The sequence below is a fragment of the Plectropomus leopardus genome, chromosome 21 (genome assembly GCF_008729295.1).
Source record: "Plectropomus leopardus isolate mb chromosome 21, YSFRI_Pleo_2.0, whole genome shotgun sequence".
Classification (NCBI taxonomy): domain Eukaryota; kingdom Metazoa; phylum Chordata; class Actinopteri; order Perciformes; family Serranidae; genus Plectropomus; species Plectropomus leopardus.
The window spans coordinates 25,581,032-25,595,340 of record NC_056483.1 but is presented as its reverse complement, the minus strand read 5'-3'; the positions used below and the strand labels follow the sequence as shown (position 1 = coordinate 25,595,340).

Below are 14,309 nucleotides of genomic sequence, written 5' to 3'. Positions count from 1 at the left end.
AAGAAAGTTAACATTGTGTCTATGATGTGTGCTTTATATCAATATCCATCCATCCATCGTCTTCCGCTTATCTGGAGTCAGGTTGTGGGGGCAGCAGCCTAAACAGGGAAACCCAGACTTCCCCTCTCCCCGGCCACTTTGTCCAGCTCTTCACCTACTCAGAGTTGACTGAAATAATTCAGATCAGCTGTTCTGGAAGCGAATTCCCATCTTCCCATCTCAGAGTAAATCAACTCAGAGTTCAGGGTAAGACTCAGAGTTTGATGAACCTCCTTTCTAGAATACCCCCTTGGTCCTCCCAGCAGTCTTTAGAGCTGATGAGGGCTCTGGGTTGATGGCTCTGACTCAGTTAGAGTGGATATGTGACCTGGATGATAATGCTTCTTCAAACATATGCATGTCTTCATGGTATTCACAGAGAAGGGTGTTATGGGTAACCACAGGTTGTAGAGGGTCACAGAGGAGAAAAGTGTACACCTCCCAAACTCTGTGTTGTAGGGACCTGCACATCAAGCAGGTTGTTTGATATATTGTAAGTTAGGAGGTAAGTTAGTGTTGTTATAAAAGACTAATTTGTAAGTAAGGATAATTTGTTTTATCTTTAGAATTCCCAAGGACCTCTGACACAAGGTTCATTTGTGTCTAAAGAAAACAGAAACAATACCTGAAAGTGAACAACAGAAAATCTCATACTGAAGCTAACTAACTTGTCACTGGCAGTCATTTGGATGACTTTGCACTTTTCCTAAACAAACTGATTTTGTGACCTGTATGCTGTTTACCTCCAGGTAGTCTCCTGTGGTGCATCCTCCATAGCCTTGAATCTGAAAGGGGCTCTGGAAGGTGACGGAAACCTTAAAGCCGGACGTCACCATCACATGCCAGCTACAGTCCAGACCGGGCAGGTAGTTCTGGGGGTAGCGAGGACTGCTGAGCACACCCCTGTCCACATGCAGGAGGCCACCACAACCTTCAAAGAACAAATATTAGGATTGCTATCATGAACATGATCATCAGTGGTGCGGAGTGTGACAGGAAATATGTGGTCAGCGAAAGAGATAAGACACAGGGAAAAAGGTTTAAGGAAATAAATAAATCTTGGATCATAAAAAAATTTCTCCAGTGAAATGAGAGTGAAGCTGTGTCTTAAATAACTCTGTTTACTGTAGAGTTCAATGTATTTGCTGTACACGACTTTCTGTTAACAGTTCAACTCTGCAACGTGTTGTATCAACTTAGAACTTAAAACTCCACCTCTCAGTGATGATTCTGACATGTCTGATCATGAGCTAATGGAGCCTAACGGGAATGTTTAGAGCCGGCCTGTGTGCTTACTTTCCCTCTGCAGCGTGCATCCAAACTCAGTGGTGTAATGTAACAAAGTATCATTACCTCAGTACAGTGCATAGGTATTTTTGGGAGTATCTGCACTTAACTCAAGTTTTCATATTTCTTTCAGCTTTTACCTTTACCCCACTACATTTCTCCTTAGCACTTACTGACCTAAAATGAAACAGGGAGGGATGGAGGTAGGGACAGATGGACGAATGAAGAAATGGGAGGGAAGGAAAAGCAGGATTTTGTTTTTGAAATCTTTTTAGTTGTAAGAATGGCCTTGTTTTTCTTCAAGTCTATTATCAGCCTATTCTCATTCTGAACTAATAGATAGTGCTGCTTTGACAGTGCTGGTGGCTTAAGGTGGCAATGCCAAACATCACCTTTTGCGTCTACATGAAATGCTGCTGGACGGCATCAGGTTGAAACGCTCCCAGTAACGATGTAATATAAGAAATGCGAGGGTGGTTGGTTTGGGTGGTTCATTTGTGAGTCTGATGTTCGCACAGTCTGAATGTGATATTTTTTTCTACACCTTACCATTAACTTATTTCCCCTAATTCTAACCATCCGTGCTAGCATGTGCCTTTGTTGACGTCCCGTATTGATTGTTATGTGCTGTTATTGCCTAAACATAACCATATGCAGTATCATACCACCACATACATTTGTTGACATCATGACAGCCATCCCAGAATGTAAACTGCAGATGCAGAAGGATACCTGGAGCATAACATGTAGACACCAAGGTCCACTGCAAAGCAGCAACATGTATTGTACATGTAACATGCAACTTGGGATGAGAATATTTTTGGCCTTTTGCCTTTATTGGGAACAGGACAGAGGACAGAGCAGAGAGGATGACATGCAGCAAAGGGCCGAGGCTGCAATCAAACCTGCAGCCGGTGCAGCGAGGACGTAGCCTCTGTACATGGAGCACCCACTCAACCAACTGAGCTACTGGGCCCCCCCACAGGCTCTATTTTTAAGGTGGTGTATGTTACCAAGAAATACACTTCATAATCTTCACAATTCTGACTGCTCGCTTTTGTATTACCAGCATTTACTTGTACTTTTACTTTCAATACTTAAGAATGACATCAAATCACTTTTGATACTTAGGTACAATAGATATCAGATTTTTTAAGACTTTCACTCAGGTAACATTTTAATAGGTGACTCTAACTTCTACCAAAATCATTGTCCAGTAACATCTGAATATTTACTCAAGTGTGGCTTTCAGGTTCTTCATCCAGCTCTGTACACCCTGCATCATCTTTGGCACTATTCAGCTTCTAGAGGGCACACACTTCACACATCTGTACATTACTTTGATGGATGACCCCTGAACCCTGTTGTTTATCTGACTTATTTTAAGTTTTATGTTTATAAATTCAAGTCTTGTCACCATCCTTATCATTTTTGATTCTTTCTCCCAGTGTGACAAACAAACAATTTAGTCAGCTGTATTTTACACATTTTTATCACTTGGGGAAAATTAAGTCTAGAGACTGATTAAAATGTTTTATGTGTGCAAGTCTCAATCACTATCACTTTATGACTTTCTAAGTCGTGATCTCATCTGCAGCTCGTCCAGAGTGTAGCAGCCTCCTCAGTGACAGCACAGTCCTCTCACTTCTAACACTCATCACTCTTTGTGTGCATGCACAACAGTCCGTCTCCTCTGACTCATAGTTGAACCAAAGCAATGGCATGGACTGTGTCAAAGTCTACACAAACACACACACACACACACACACACACACACACACACACACACACACTGAAAGCAGCTCCTGCCTTTGACAGATGTTTCCTGGCCTGTCTGAAATTTTTATTAGAATACTGACAGTGATAACAGTTTGGTTCTGCTGTGATACCTCTGGAGTACGAGGCGTTAAAACCTCGGCCGCTGATGCTGCTGTCTGAGGAGAAGTGGATGTACATGGAGTCTCCTGTTGAGTGGAGAGAAGCTGGAGGATCTCGACCACACACATTGGCCAACACCGGGGAGAGACTGCTTGCACCTGAAAACACACACACACACACACACACACACACACACACACACACGATACATGACACAATAAATAATTCTAATAATATGTCAAACTATTGTGATATCCTGTCTTTTGGTCCCTTCTATGACTCCAAAAAACACCTGATCCTACACTTTCCATAAGGCTATAACTCTTTGTGTGTAACAAAGCCCATACAGTTTTAAATTTAATGTCTCCAAACCCAAGATAATTTCAACTGCTTCATCAGGATTACTGTATCAGGTCTTAAGAGCCACAGAAGAGTCACACAGGTGTTTTCACATGCTGAGTTTGATGTGTAAAGTTGCAATGTTAACCCTCTGGTATCCCGCCCAGAGAGGCCCTTCCTAACCACCGAAAGCGCGGATAAGGGGTATTATCGCACAAAAAAATCTCATACAATTTTTTTTTGTTACTTGAATTAAATTTTTTGTATTTCATCAACTTGAGCCGTAAACAAAAACACCAAATATTTAATAATTGCCATATTTTTTTAACCCTTTCAATGCCATGTTTGTAATGTAAACAAACCACATTTTTTGATGCAAAAAACACAAAAAGTGATTTTTTTTAGTAAACTACATAAAAAGCGGATTACTTTTTTTTTTATTTTTTATTTTAGCAGCCTGGCATATGTCAATTATTAACAGCAACATTGGTTAATATGCATCATTATTATTATTTGAGTATAAAATGCACACCTATGAATTAAGCTATTATATCTTATATTGATTTACATTTCTACTCTAAGTGAATTTTATTTTTGTAAATCAAGGTCAGCCCTAATCATAAATATCAAATACTCATTCATTTTACAATTTTTTTAACCCTTTAAATGCCATATGCTGATCATGATGTCACTACATTTTTCGTGGAAACAACAATGATTTTTTTTTTTTTTTTTTTAATATACTGCATGCAAATTGGATTACTTTTTTTTTATTTTTGCAAGCTGGCATATGTCAATGATAAACAGCAACATTGTGAGTATTTTAAAATATTTGACTTAGCACAAAAAAATAATAATGTATATTAACCACTTATCAAACTACATAAAAAGCGGATTACTTTTTTTATTTTTTTTATTTTAGCAGCCTGGCATATGTCAATTATTAACAGCAACATTGGTTAATATGCATCATTATTATTATTTGAGCATAAAATGCAAACCTATAAATCAAGCTATTAAATATTATATATTGATTTTTGTTTCTACTCTAATTGAATTTTATTTTCTGTAAATCAACAGTCAGCCCTAATCATACATATAAAATACTCATTCATTTTACATTCTTTAACCCTTTAAATGCCATATTTGGATCACGATGTCCCTATATTTTGCCATGGAAAATACACACATAAAAAAGATTTTTGTTTGTCTCCAACTCCATCACCACATTGAGGGGTTGCTGAACCTCCTCAGCACTGAAATCTTACTTCATTGTGTCAGGTAGGGATGCAAAGTAAGAAATGACCACTTTTCATCTACTGCCCCTCTTCAAAACTGACTGCAGCCGCAGGTTTGTAAACAAAGTTGGAGATTGTTTAGGTTTGTCTCTCTTTCTCTCTTTGTCCCCTGTTCATGTACTTCAAAGCTGTGTAATACTTCTGTGTATGGGGCTCTTGCAGGTGTGTGCGATGTGTGTTTCAAAATTAAAGAAAAGCAGAAGGATTTTGATCTTTTGTAGAAAAAGTACACATGAAATAGAGTGATTGAAAAACAGCGCAACCTAAAAGCTATTTGCGCTTTTTGTGCACACAAGATCATGTAATGTACACACCGTACACATGCATACACGGGCACTCGCATGCACACACACATTGACTCACACACACAAACCCGCATAAACTCGCTGCCACAGAGTCTTTGTGAAGCTGGGAGCAGGGAACCGTATGACACTGCCATCTAGTGGAAAAATCATGTATTTTCTCCCTCTTCCAAATATGGCAAGAGTGATGTCACAAGGTTAAAAAAAAATCAGAAAATGCATGATTTATGTCTTAATGGCTTATGGATCAAAAGTAGTGGTTTGAATGGTTGTCAATGAGCATTTTTTACTCATTTGGAGAAGGGTGCTAGTATAGCAATTTTCCATTGTTTACAATGGGCTGATTTTAGCGGCTGGGTCAGAATTTTAAAAATCATGCAAAAATGAACTTATAAAATCTCGGCCAATATAAATTGTGAAAAATAGTATCTTTTTTAACATGAAGTGCAAAATGTGCATATTATACTCACCTGGATACCTGGGTTAATACCATATGCCCACAAAAGCTTTTGTTTTCATCACGGTCTCACCCTGTGGGCTGCCATGGCTTACCGTCTCTGATGACCAGGCTGTCAAAGTAGCAGTTGGGGTAGTCCTCTATATCCATATACAAGAGGTTGAACTCTATGGTTGAGTCTGGAGAGCGGATCAGCCAGGTACACTCCTGCCCAGGAGGGTAACTGTCAGGCCAACCGGGAGAGAAGAGGAAGCCAGGAGTCTCCCCTGTCATCAGCACTCCACCACACGCACCTAACACAAATGCACACACACACACACACACACACACAGGTTCAGTCAGATGATGCTCGGAGTATTCTGAAATAGCTGGAGCATGTAATGTGCTAACCAGCTTGTACAAGTCTACCTCCTCATAACCATCCTCCTCCTAATTTTCCTTTGCTTCTGTGTTAGAGAGAAGCATTTAATTCATTTGACTTATTGTGTAGTTTCTGCAAAAAATCTCAGACTCTCTGACCTGGTGTGATAGTGGGTGGTGGTCCGGTATCCTGGACAGCTGTCCATTCCACTAGGAAACCACGTCCTCCCACCGATGAATCTGTCAGGAACTGCAGGGTGACAGTGCTTCCAGAACTTCTCAGAGGAGGGGGTAAGGCCAGACCACAGAACGTCCCAAGGGGGTAGTAATGAATACTGGGGCCGTTAAATATCTGGACAGAAACAAGGTTGAGGACAGAGTTGATGAGGTTGTGTCATATCAACACACTGTATTCTCCGTCCCCTCATATACACCTGCACACTGACTGTCACAACGAGTTTATGAGCCAATGCTGCTCAGTTTGTAGAAAGATGATGATAGTCACACACTTATGTTTGAATCATTAAGATATTTCAACATGACAGCTTTTGCCATGGTAAAGGATGTTAAAAAAAGGGCTGAAAATGTAGTCTTAGGTTTTTTTTGGGGGGGGTTATGTCAAAAAAAAGTCACAGCAGAGTCACGTGAGATCACCGAGCAAGATGGTCGCCTGGTAGGAGATGTACCATGTATGTATTATAGTAAAGTCTGGATACAGCCATGGGAGCGGGGCCACGTTCATTCCTATGAGAGCTGCTCAGTGGCGCATGAAGCAGAGAAAACTTTTTTTCCGGGTTTAGAAAAGTGTAAAATACCTGGATCTACTGGCCCATAGAGCATGCAAAGAAGTGATTAACGACAGCCGAACGCAGCCGAGTGTACCCGAGCATTGACTCCGACTCACTGGCTCGCTCACACAAGTTACCCGAGTCGAGTGCCTGAAGTGAACAGCGCTCGTTCACGAGCATTCCTCTCGTAGTAGCTTAGCTTAAAAGCAACAGCAGCTAATCGGCAGTATAATGACAGCGGTGCTGTCTGTTTTAATATTTACGTGATAATCAGATAATGGTATATTTATCTCTCTACACGCACACACACACACACACACACACACACACACACACACACATACACAAATATACATACAACTTTTCAGGGAATCATATCCCGACCGGAGAAATTAAATTAACAGAATCAAAATGTGCTGTGCCCTCAAAGATATAATAATAGGTGGTGCCTTGTAATATTGCCCTGTATATTATTACACAGCTCAACTTTAAGTAAATACTATGTTCAGTACCGTTTAATATCTGTCACTAGTGCTCCTAGCTGCTTATTGATAACCAGTAGTTTGAATACAGACCGTAGACTGTATATACAGTCTCTGATACAGACACGGTAAGATGTTCATATTACAGCTTTACAGCCAACAGTGTATGGATGTGTTGTAAAATGGTAAAAATGATGAATTATGATTAAAATATATCCATTACTATGGCCAGCACGAAGCCTGGGCTGTGTCAGGGACTCCAAGAATTACATAAACGTTCATGCGATAGAGTCCCACGGGTCTTATGCGCATTCATTTTATGTCTGGAGAAATACCGAAATTCCAAATATTCATTTGGAAAATGGAATGTTAATAATGTTTTTATAGTGAAATTTACATTACAGAATATGACTTTTAGTTATAATACTTTCTATTGACTGTTATTTATTTATCTATTTTTGCATTTTGGCACAAGTTAGCCTTTACATCAGACACAGTGAGTAGGTATGCACAATTTGTGCCAAGACAACTGAATGTTGAAGTCGAAAGGGCAATGCGGTCGGTATTTTTATTTATTTTTTTGTTTTACTTATTCATTTATTTTTATTTATCACACTTTACTTTACTAATAGAGCTACATTTTAATTTTCTTTAATGGAAAATGGGCATAACTTTTATTTTTAGAATGAGCAAGACTCAAAGCTGCACATATATTACTGCCAAATCCTGATTGGGAAATATCACTAATCATTTGAGGGGGGGTGGGGAGTTTCTGACAGCAACCACTTCAGTGTGACTCATGGACACAGTTTGTGGTGGGTCTCTCAGGAGTGAAAAGAGGGCAGAGGGTGGGTGTACAGTTCTGTATTTGGGGGTTTCATATATTGTTCCCTGTCCTGAAGGGGTTTTGTTTATGGATTATTATGTGTTATTGTTTATGTGGGTTTTGACAGGCAGCTGGGTGGCACCTCCCTTTTTCCCTTCACGCTTACTATTTCTTTTCCTCTGTGCCAGTTATCATCTCATTTTTAGGGCATCTAAAACACATCAGGTAGGCTATGACTATTTGTGTAAGAATAGTATCCTGGAATGTAAATTGGCTCCAAAATCCTATAAAAATAAATAAGTGTTTATCCTATCTCAAATCACAACACGCCCACTTAGCCTTCTCACAAGAGACTCGTCTGACCAACTCAGAGGCTGTTAAATTGAAAAGAGACTGGGTTGACCAGATATATCATAGTTCATGTTCTAGCAAAAAACATGGAGTAGCAATTTTGGTTCATAAAAAATTTTATTTTGTCAATATCAAAGAACAGAAGGATGAGGAGGGAAGAATGATATGCTTAGAAGGCAAAATTAATGGGATTAAAATTAATTTATGCAACATGTACGCTCCAAATATTGAAAACCCAAGCTTCTTCCATTAAATAAATAAATTAGTAGGGAACTTTGTGGATGGACTTAAAATTCTAGCAGGAGATTTCAAGTTTTAGATAAGGCTCTGGATAAAATGTCTTTTTCCGATACTGCTCTGAAAGACAGAGTGGCAATCATAAACTGTTAATGAAGGATCTTTGGAGGAGTGTCATCCTGAGAGAGAGACAATACACATTCTATTCACATAACCATAAATCTCTCTCTAGGATAGATTACTTTCTGATCAGCAAAGATCTGGTAGCGAGTATCTCTGATAGCTCAATAGGGCCTATCGCGCTCAATGATCATGAGGCTGTATAGTTAAGTTTAGTATTGGAACCAGATAGTGTTAAGAAAAATGGGTGGAGGTTAAATATATCTCTGTTTCAGGAACCAGAATTTCATAAGTTAATAGATGGGGGACTTGATAATTTATTTCAGGTAAACGTTGGGTCAACAAGTAAAACTGGGACAGTCTGGGAGGCCTCTAAGGCTTATATAAGGGGGAAGGTTATAGCCTACTCCAGTAAAAAAAAAAAAAAAAAAAAGAGAGAGAGCAAATGCAAAGGGTTAAAAATCTTGAATCTCATCTCAAAGATCTTTATACATCTGAGGCTAATAGATCAGAAGGATTATTTGAACAGCCCCATAACAGTGGTTGAGGTCAAGACTGAAATGGTCTGGAAGGTTTTCTGTCGGAATATTATAAGAGGTATGTTGATAAAATAGCCCCTACTTTAACAAGTGTGTATGAAGAATAATTCTTATTAGGAAAATTACCAGAAACATATAACAAAGCCCTGATTTCCCTAATTGTTAAAAAAGATACAGACCCCACTAAACCAGAAAGTTTTTGGCTGGTTAGCCTGGTCATTGTGGACTGTAAGACTCTAACAAAGGTTCTTGCTATGAGACTAAAAAATATTTCACCACTACTCAAGCACCCCAGTAGCTGCCTTTTCATTACATGCCCAAAAGGCAAGGCTTCTTGCAACATACTCTTAAAATATATGGCTGTGGGGAGGGTTTTATTAACTGGGTAAACACTATTTATTCAGATCCAAGGGCAGCAGTAGTAACAAATGGAATGACAACCTCTTTCAGCCTACCATATGGAATGAAACATGGAGCCTTTACGCCCCCTGCTTGAAAAGCAGAATGTGATATTAAAGGAGTCTTGCTAAAGGAAAAAGGAACACAAAATGTTCCTGTATGTGGACGACATTTTATTACTGATCAAGGACCCTTTGATGTCGATCCCCTATGTCCTATCTACAGTTGAATCCTTTTCTAAATTTTCAGGATATGAAATAAACTGGCAGAAATCTGAATGCATGCCTGTATCAAGGGGGTGCAAACCAATTGGATTGGGTCTTCCAAACATGGAATTGTACAGTATAGAATTCAAAATTAATAAATTGGCAAGACACTGAGCAAGTTATGAGTCTAAACCGGGGTGGGTGGCTCCATTGGGGATGTGGAAGTGTTATCATAGAAAAATCCGGCAAAAACGACAAGGGAGGGAAATCTGATTTTACAATATTCTCAATGGGCATGGGCAAAGGTATTTTTGTGGGAGTCATTGTTGGCAAATGGTTTACATATTGTCAATTACCTTTACAGAGATAGCTCATTCATGTCTTTTGAGGATCTTAAAAAATAGTTGATGGATAAAGCAGATTTTTGGAAATACCTACAGCTGAGGAGTAGTGTAGGATCTGTCATGGGACTGAAAAGGGAAGAGCAACAGAACAGACATAAGGTTCAAGAGTTTTTAAACTCCCCCCATACTAAACACTCAGCCTCAGAAGTAAATTCATTCACTATAAAATCGTACATAGATATTATTATACACCCTTGAAACTGTTTAAAATGGGCCTAACCCAGGATAATAAATATTGGAAATGTAATAAAGAAGTGGGTACTTTTATTCATGCTCTCTGGGACTGTCCCTTGGTATTATCTTTTTTGGAGGATGGTACTGAAAAATTTTGAAGGGTGGCTCCAGTGACCTTTACCAGAATCACCACGAGTGTGTCTATTAGGTTACAAATCTCACTAAAGCAGAATTTGGATTGACAGTAAAAGGTTTTATCGTAGCAGCTTGGCTTATTTTGTGCAACTGGAAGAGCCCACACAGGCCAGAGTTTACAGAGTGGCTTAAACTCATGTCAGAGACTGCTGCCTTTGGAAGTATGATAGCCAGAGTGCATAATGTCCTGAGCAAAACTAGTCAAACATGACAAATCTGTCTGGCTCATATCAGAGACGTTAAACATTAGAGGTGGTGGAGGGCATTAGGGGATGGGATATTTGTGTATGTATGTTTATACTGTACAGTGTATGCATATATATGTATATATGTGAGGGGAGATTAGGGTGCCGAGTGGGTGTGGGGGGAGGGAGTGGGGTGGGTTTCTGTAGCTGCCTGTTAGGATAGATGTTTTCTTTTTTTTTTTCTTGTTTTGTTTTGTGATTGTTTTCTGATTTAACTTGTCTAATTTGGTCTGATTTTGTTTTATTTTTGTTGTTTCTTCTGTCTGACTGTGGATCCATTTATTTCTATATAATTTACATTTTTGCTGTAATTACTTAGTATAAAAGTCATTATAAAAAATTTGAATGACAAAAAAAAGGTCACAGTATAGTCGAAAAAAAAGGCTGAAAGGAATGATTTTTTTTAAAGTCAAAAAAAGTCATAGTATAGTATGTCGAAAGAATGCCAGATAGAGAATATTTACAATTTGAGATCTGATGCAGTGGGTAACATTGAGATGATGTAGGTAATCCCTCATACTTAATGACTATTTTGGCAGATATCGCTTCCAACCAGCCCCGTATTGGGAACACCCCCCCGATTGTCATAAAGGGGCAAATCAGACCTAAAATCATCTCGACTATCCTTTGGTGTGTTCCAGCATTAAACCTAACCACAACTGTTTGACAACATGAGCCTTATGTTACAGTCAATATGTTTCCATGCACAAAAAAGTGCAGCTACAGTTATAGCTCAATTAGCTAATTTAATTGAACTACTGTCTTTGTCCCAGTATCCAAGCACCAGGGGACAATCCATTTATTGATGAAAGTATGTCCAACTCCTCCATGGAAGATGGAAATATGACCCCTTTTAGCCAGCTGCTATTGGACCTTCTTCCAGTTGACCTTTTAGATCACATAGCAAAAAAAGCTAGCAAGCAGCACATTTCATGTGCTGTGCATTTCATACGTACTATCCTTTAAATGTTTGCTTTGTCTTGTTTTGTTTTCTTCCCTTCTTCTCCTAGGAATTTATGGTGTTTGACTTCCGGGTCAAAGGTTGGTGTGGGGACTATGGAACATGTGCAGAACGCTTAGGCCAGTTCAGGTCTGGTTGAGGTGTATACATGAAAGAGTCAATCAACCCCCAACCATATCATCTAGATATGTTAGTTGACTTCAAGTGATTCAACTTTGTACGATTTCAGTTGGAATAACATGTTTACATATATTTTAAATATCCAGATTATAATTGGATTAACTCAATAATTGGACTTTTTTCAACATCATGTAAACGTAGTGACTATGTGTCTATCACTTACAGAGGCTAAAGGGCTATCACTATGGGACGCTGAGGGACATGACAAAGTGTTGATATTTGATGACCTGGGAGTCAGAACATGTTGAACATTCTGACTGTAATTAAATATAAACTTACAAAAATATAAATATAAAATATGAAACAAATCATAGGTTAAAGCAAGGACATGGTGTGATTTTACAGCACATGCAATCTTACTTTGAGGTGGTCGTAGATGCAGTCCTGCAGATCCTCTATGTCCATGTCCAAAAAGCGGATCTGGATGTAGCTGTCTCCATCCACAGTTATGGTCCAGTGGTAATGGGCATTATTGGGGTACATCCTGGGATACAGTGGGGATGCTATCTGACCAGACTCCCCCACCAAATCATTACCGTACACTGAGGAACAGCAAAGAAGTCCAAGTTAATCTCTCATTCCCCTCTCTCACTTTTTTTTAAACATATATTTATTGCACATTTTGTTAGTTATAAAAAGTGAACAATGTAGAACAAGAAGGCACACAAAGAAGCAACAATAATATTAATAATAATACAGAAAATATATGGAGTGAAATAAAATAAATTGAAGTGAAAAAAAAAATAAAAAAAATAAAATAAAATAATAATAATAATAATAAAAAAATAAAAAATGCTTTCACCTTTTTTTGTTGCCCCATTTGCTTATGCTTGGTGTGATTTTCATTAATTTAGTATTTGATCAATTGGGATTGAGACCAGGATGCATAGGACATGGTGCTTTTATGCCACAGCATCAAATTTGCTAAAAAATGTTACTATTTGGTGCAGCAACTAAATTGCCAACCTTCAGTAACTTAAAAACTAAACTTTTCTTTAACAGGCATTGACCATATTACCTAACCATAAACACTCTGAAACCTGGAGTGACATAATTTCATTTCCTTTTTTGTGCAGCTTTCAAAACGCCTTTCACAAACCTTTGAACTCTTGGAAACTTGGAAAGCATGGGAAAAAAGGCAATAGGTAACTAGCAAAGAAATATTCCACAAATTGCAAGAAAAATTGTTAAAAAAAAAAAAAAACAAAAACAAAACAAAACAAAAAAAAAAACTAGGGGGTCTTGGGAAAACAAAAAAAAGTTTGCAAATTTATTAAATATCATTACTACATATTTTCAATTATTACAGAATTATTATTTTTAAGCACTTTTGTTAGAGTTTTTCACTTGCTTGTTTTTGCTTTTTTTGTTGTCATTTCCTTTCCATTCTTTTTTGTTTTGTTTGTGTTTTTATACAGATTTCTTACATTTTTGTGGTAATTTCTTCCTTCAATGCACATTGCCTTCTTCCCATCTTTTTGAAAGAAATCAAGCCAGTTTGCTCAAGTGTCAAAAGGGTCAATATTATTAAATTATGGTAACAAATTTCCTGTTGGAGATGCTACAGTTGATATTAAAGTGATTTTAATATAAGCAGGAGTAGTAAATTGTGATGGCACACAGACACTCACAGTGTGAGAACGAGGCTCTGAATCCTGCTCCACTAACAAATGCATCTGAGACGAACTTCACCCACAGGATGTGACCAATCACAGAGGTGTAGTTGGAGGGGAGCGAATTTCCACAGAAACGACCAACCAGATGCCCAGTGGAGTTCCCCTCTCTGATCTCCAGGTAGTCATTGTGACATCCAGTGTCTCCCTGCAGCTGAAACATACTGAACACAACACCAGAACACTGTCAATAAAGTATTCTCTGAGCCAAAGATTAATAAAAAGGATGAAACATTTAACTCTGCAGTGCCCAAACTGGAAGCACTTTATCATGCCAGCAACCTTCTATCCAGCTTAGTTTTACCTTCTCCATTCATGTTTGTGAGCCACACATCAAAAACATCATGACCGGCTATCAAAAAAACCTCAGTATCACACAATTGCTATCCTTCACAATTGGTGGGTTTCAATGACAGATTTGCACAAAATTAAATGGCTATTTTCAAAATTTTAATTAAACACAATTGTGAGATGACAGCGTTTCCATTAAGTGATATTACGCAACTTTCCTCTCACAATGTTACTGGATTTTCCTCTCGAGATAGCATTCCAGTAACAATGCCGATGTA

The 14,309-nt window shown here is 38.4% G+C and overlaps 1 protein-coding gene across 1 annotated transcript in view; it reads right to left on the bottom strand.

Moving 5' to 3' along the window:
• cubn (cubilin (intrinsic factor-cobalamin receptor)) overlaps positions 1-14,309 on the bottom strand; it is a 110,103-nt gene that overhangs the window by 36,730 nt on the left and 59,064 nt on the right. Inside the window, 6 exon segments of the mRNA XM_042510417.1 lie at positions 783-970; positions 3,216-3,362; positions 5,696-5,893; positions 6,120-6,312; positions 12,428-12,609; positions 13,699-13,904. Of these exon segments, the coding sequence (XP_042366351.1) occupies positions 783-970; positions 3,216-3,362; positions 5,696-5,893; positions 6,120-6,312; positions 12,428-12,609; positions 13,699-13,904 (1,114 nt within the window).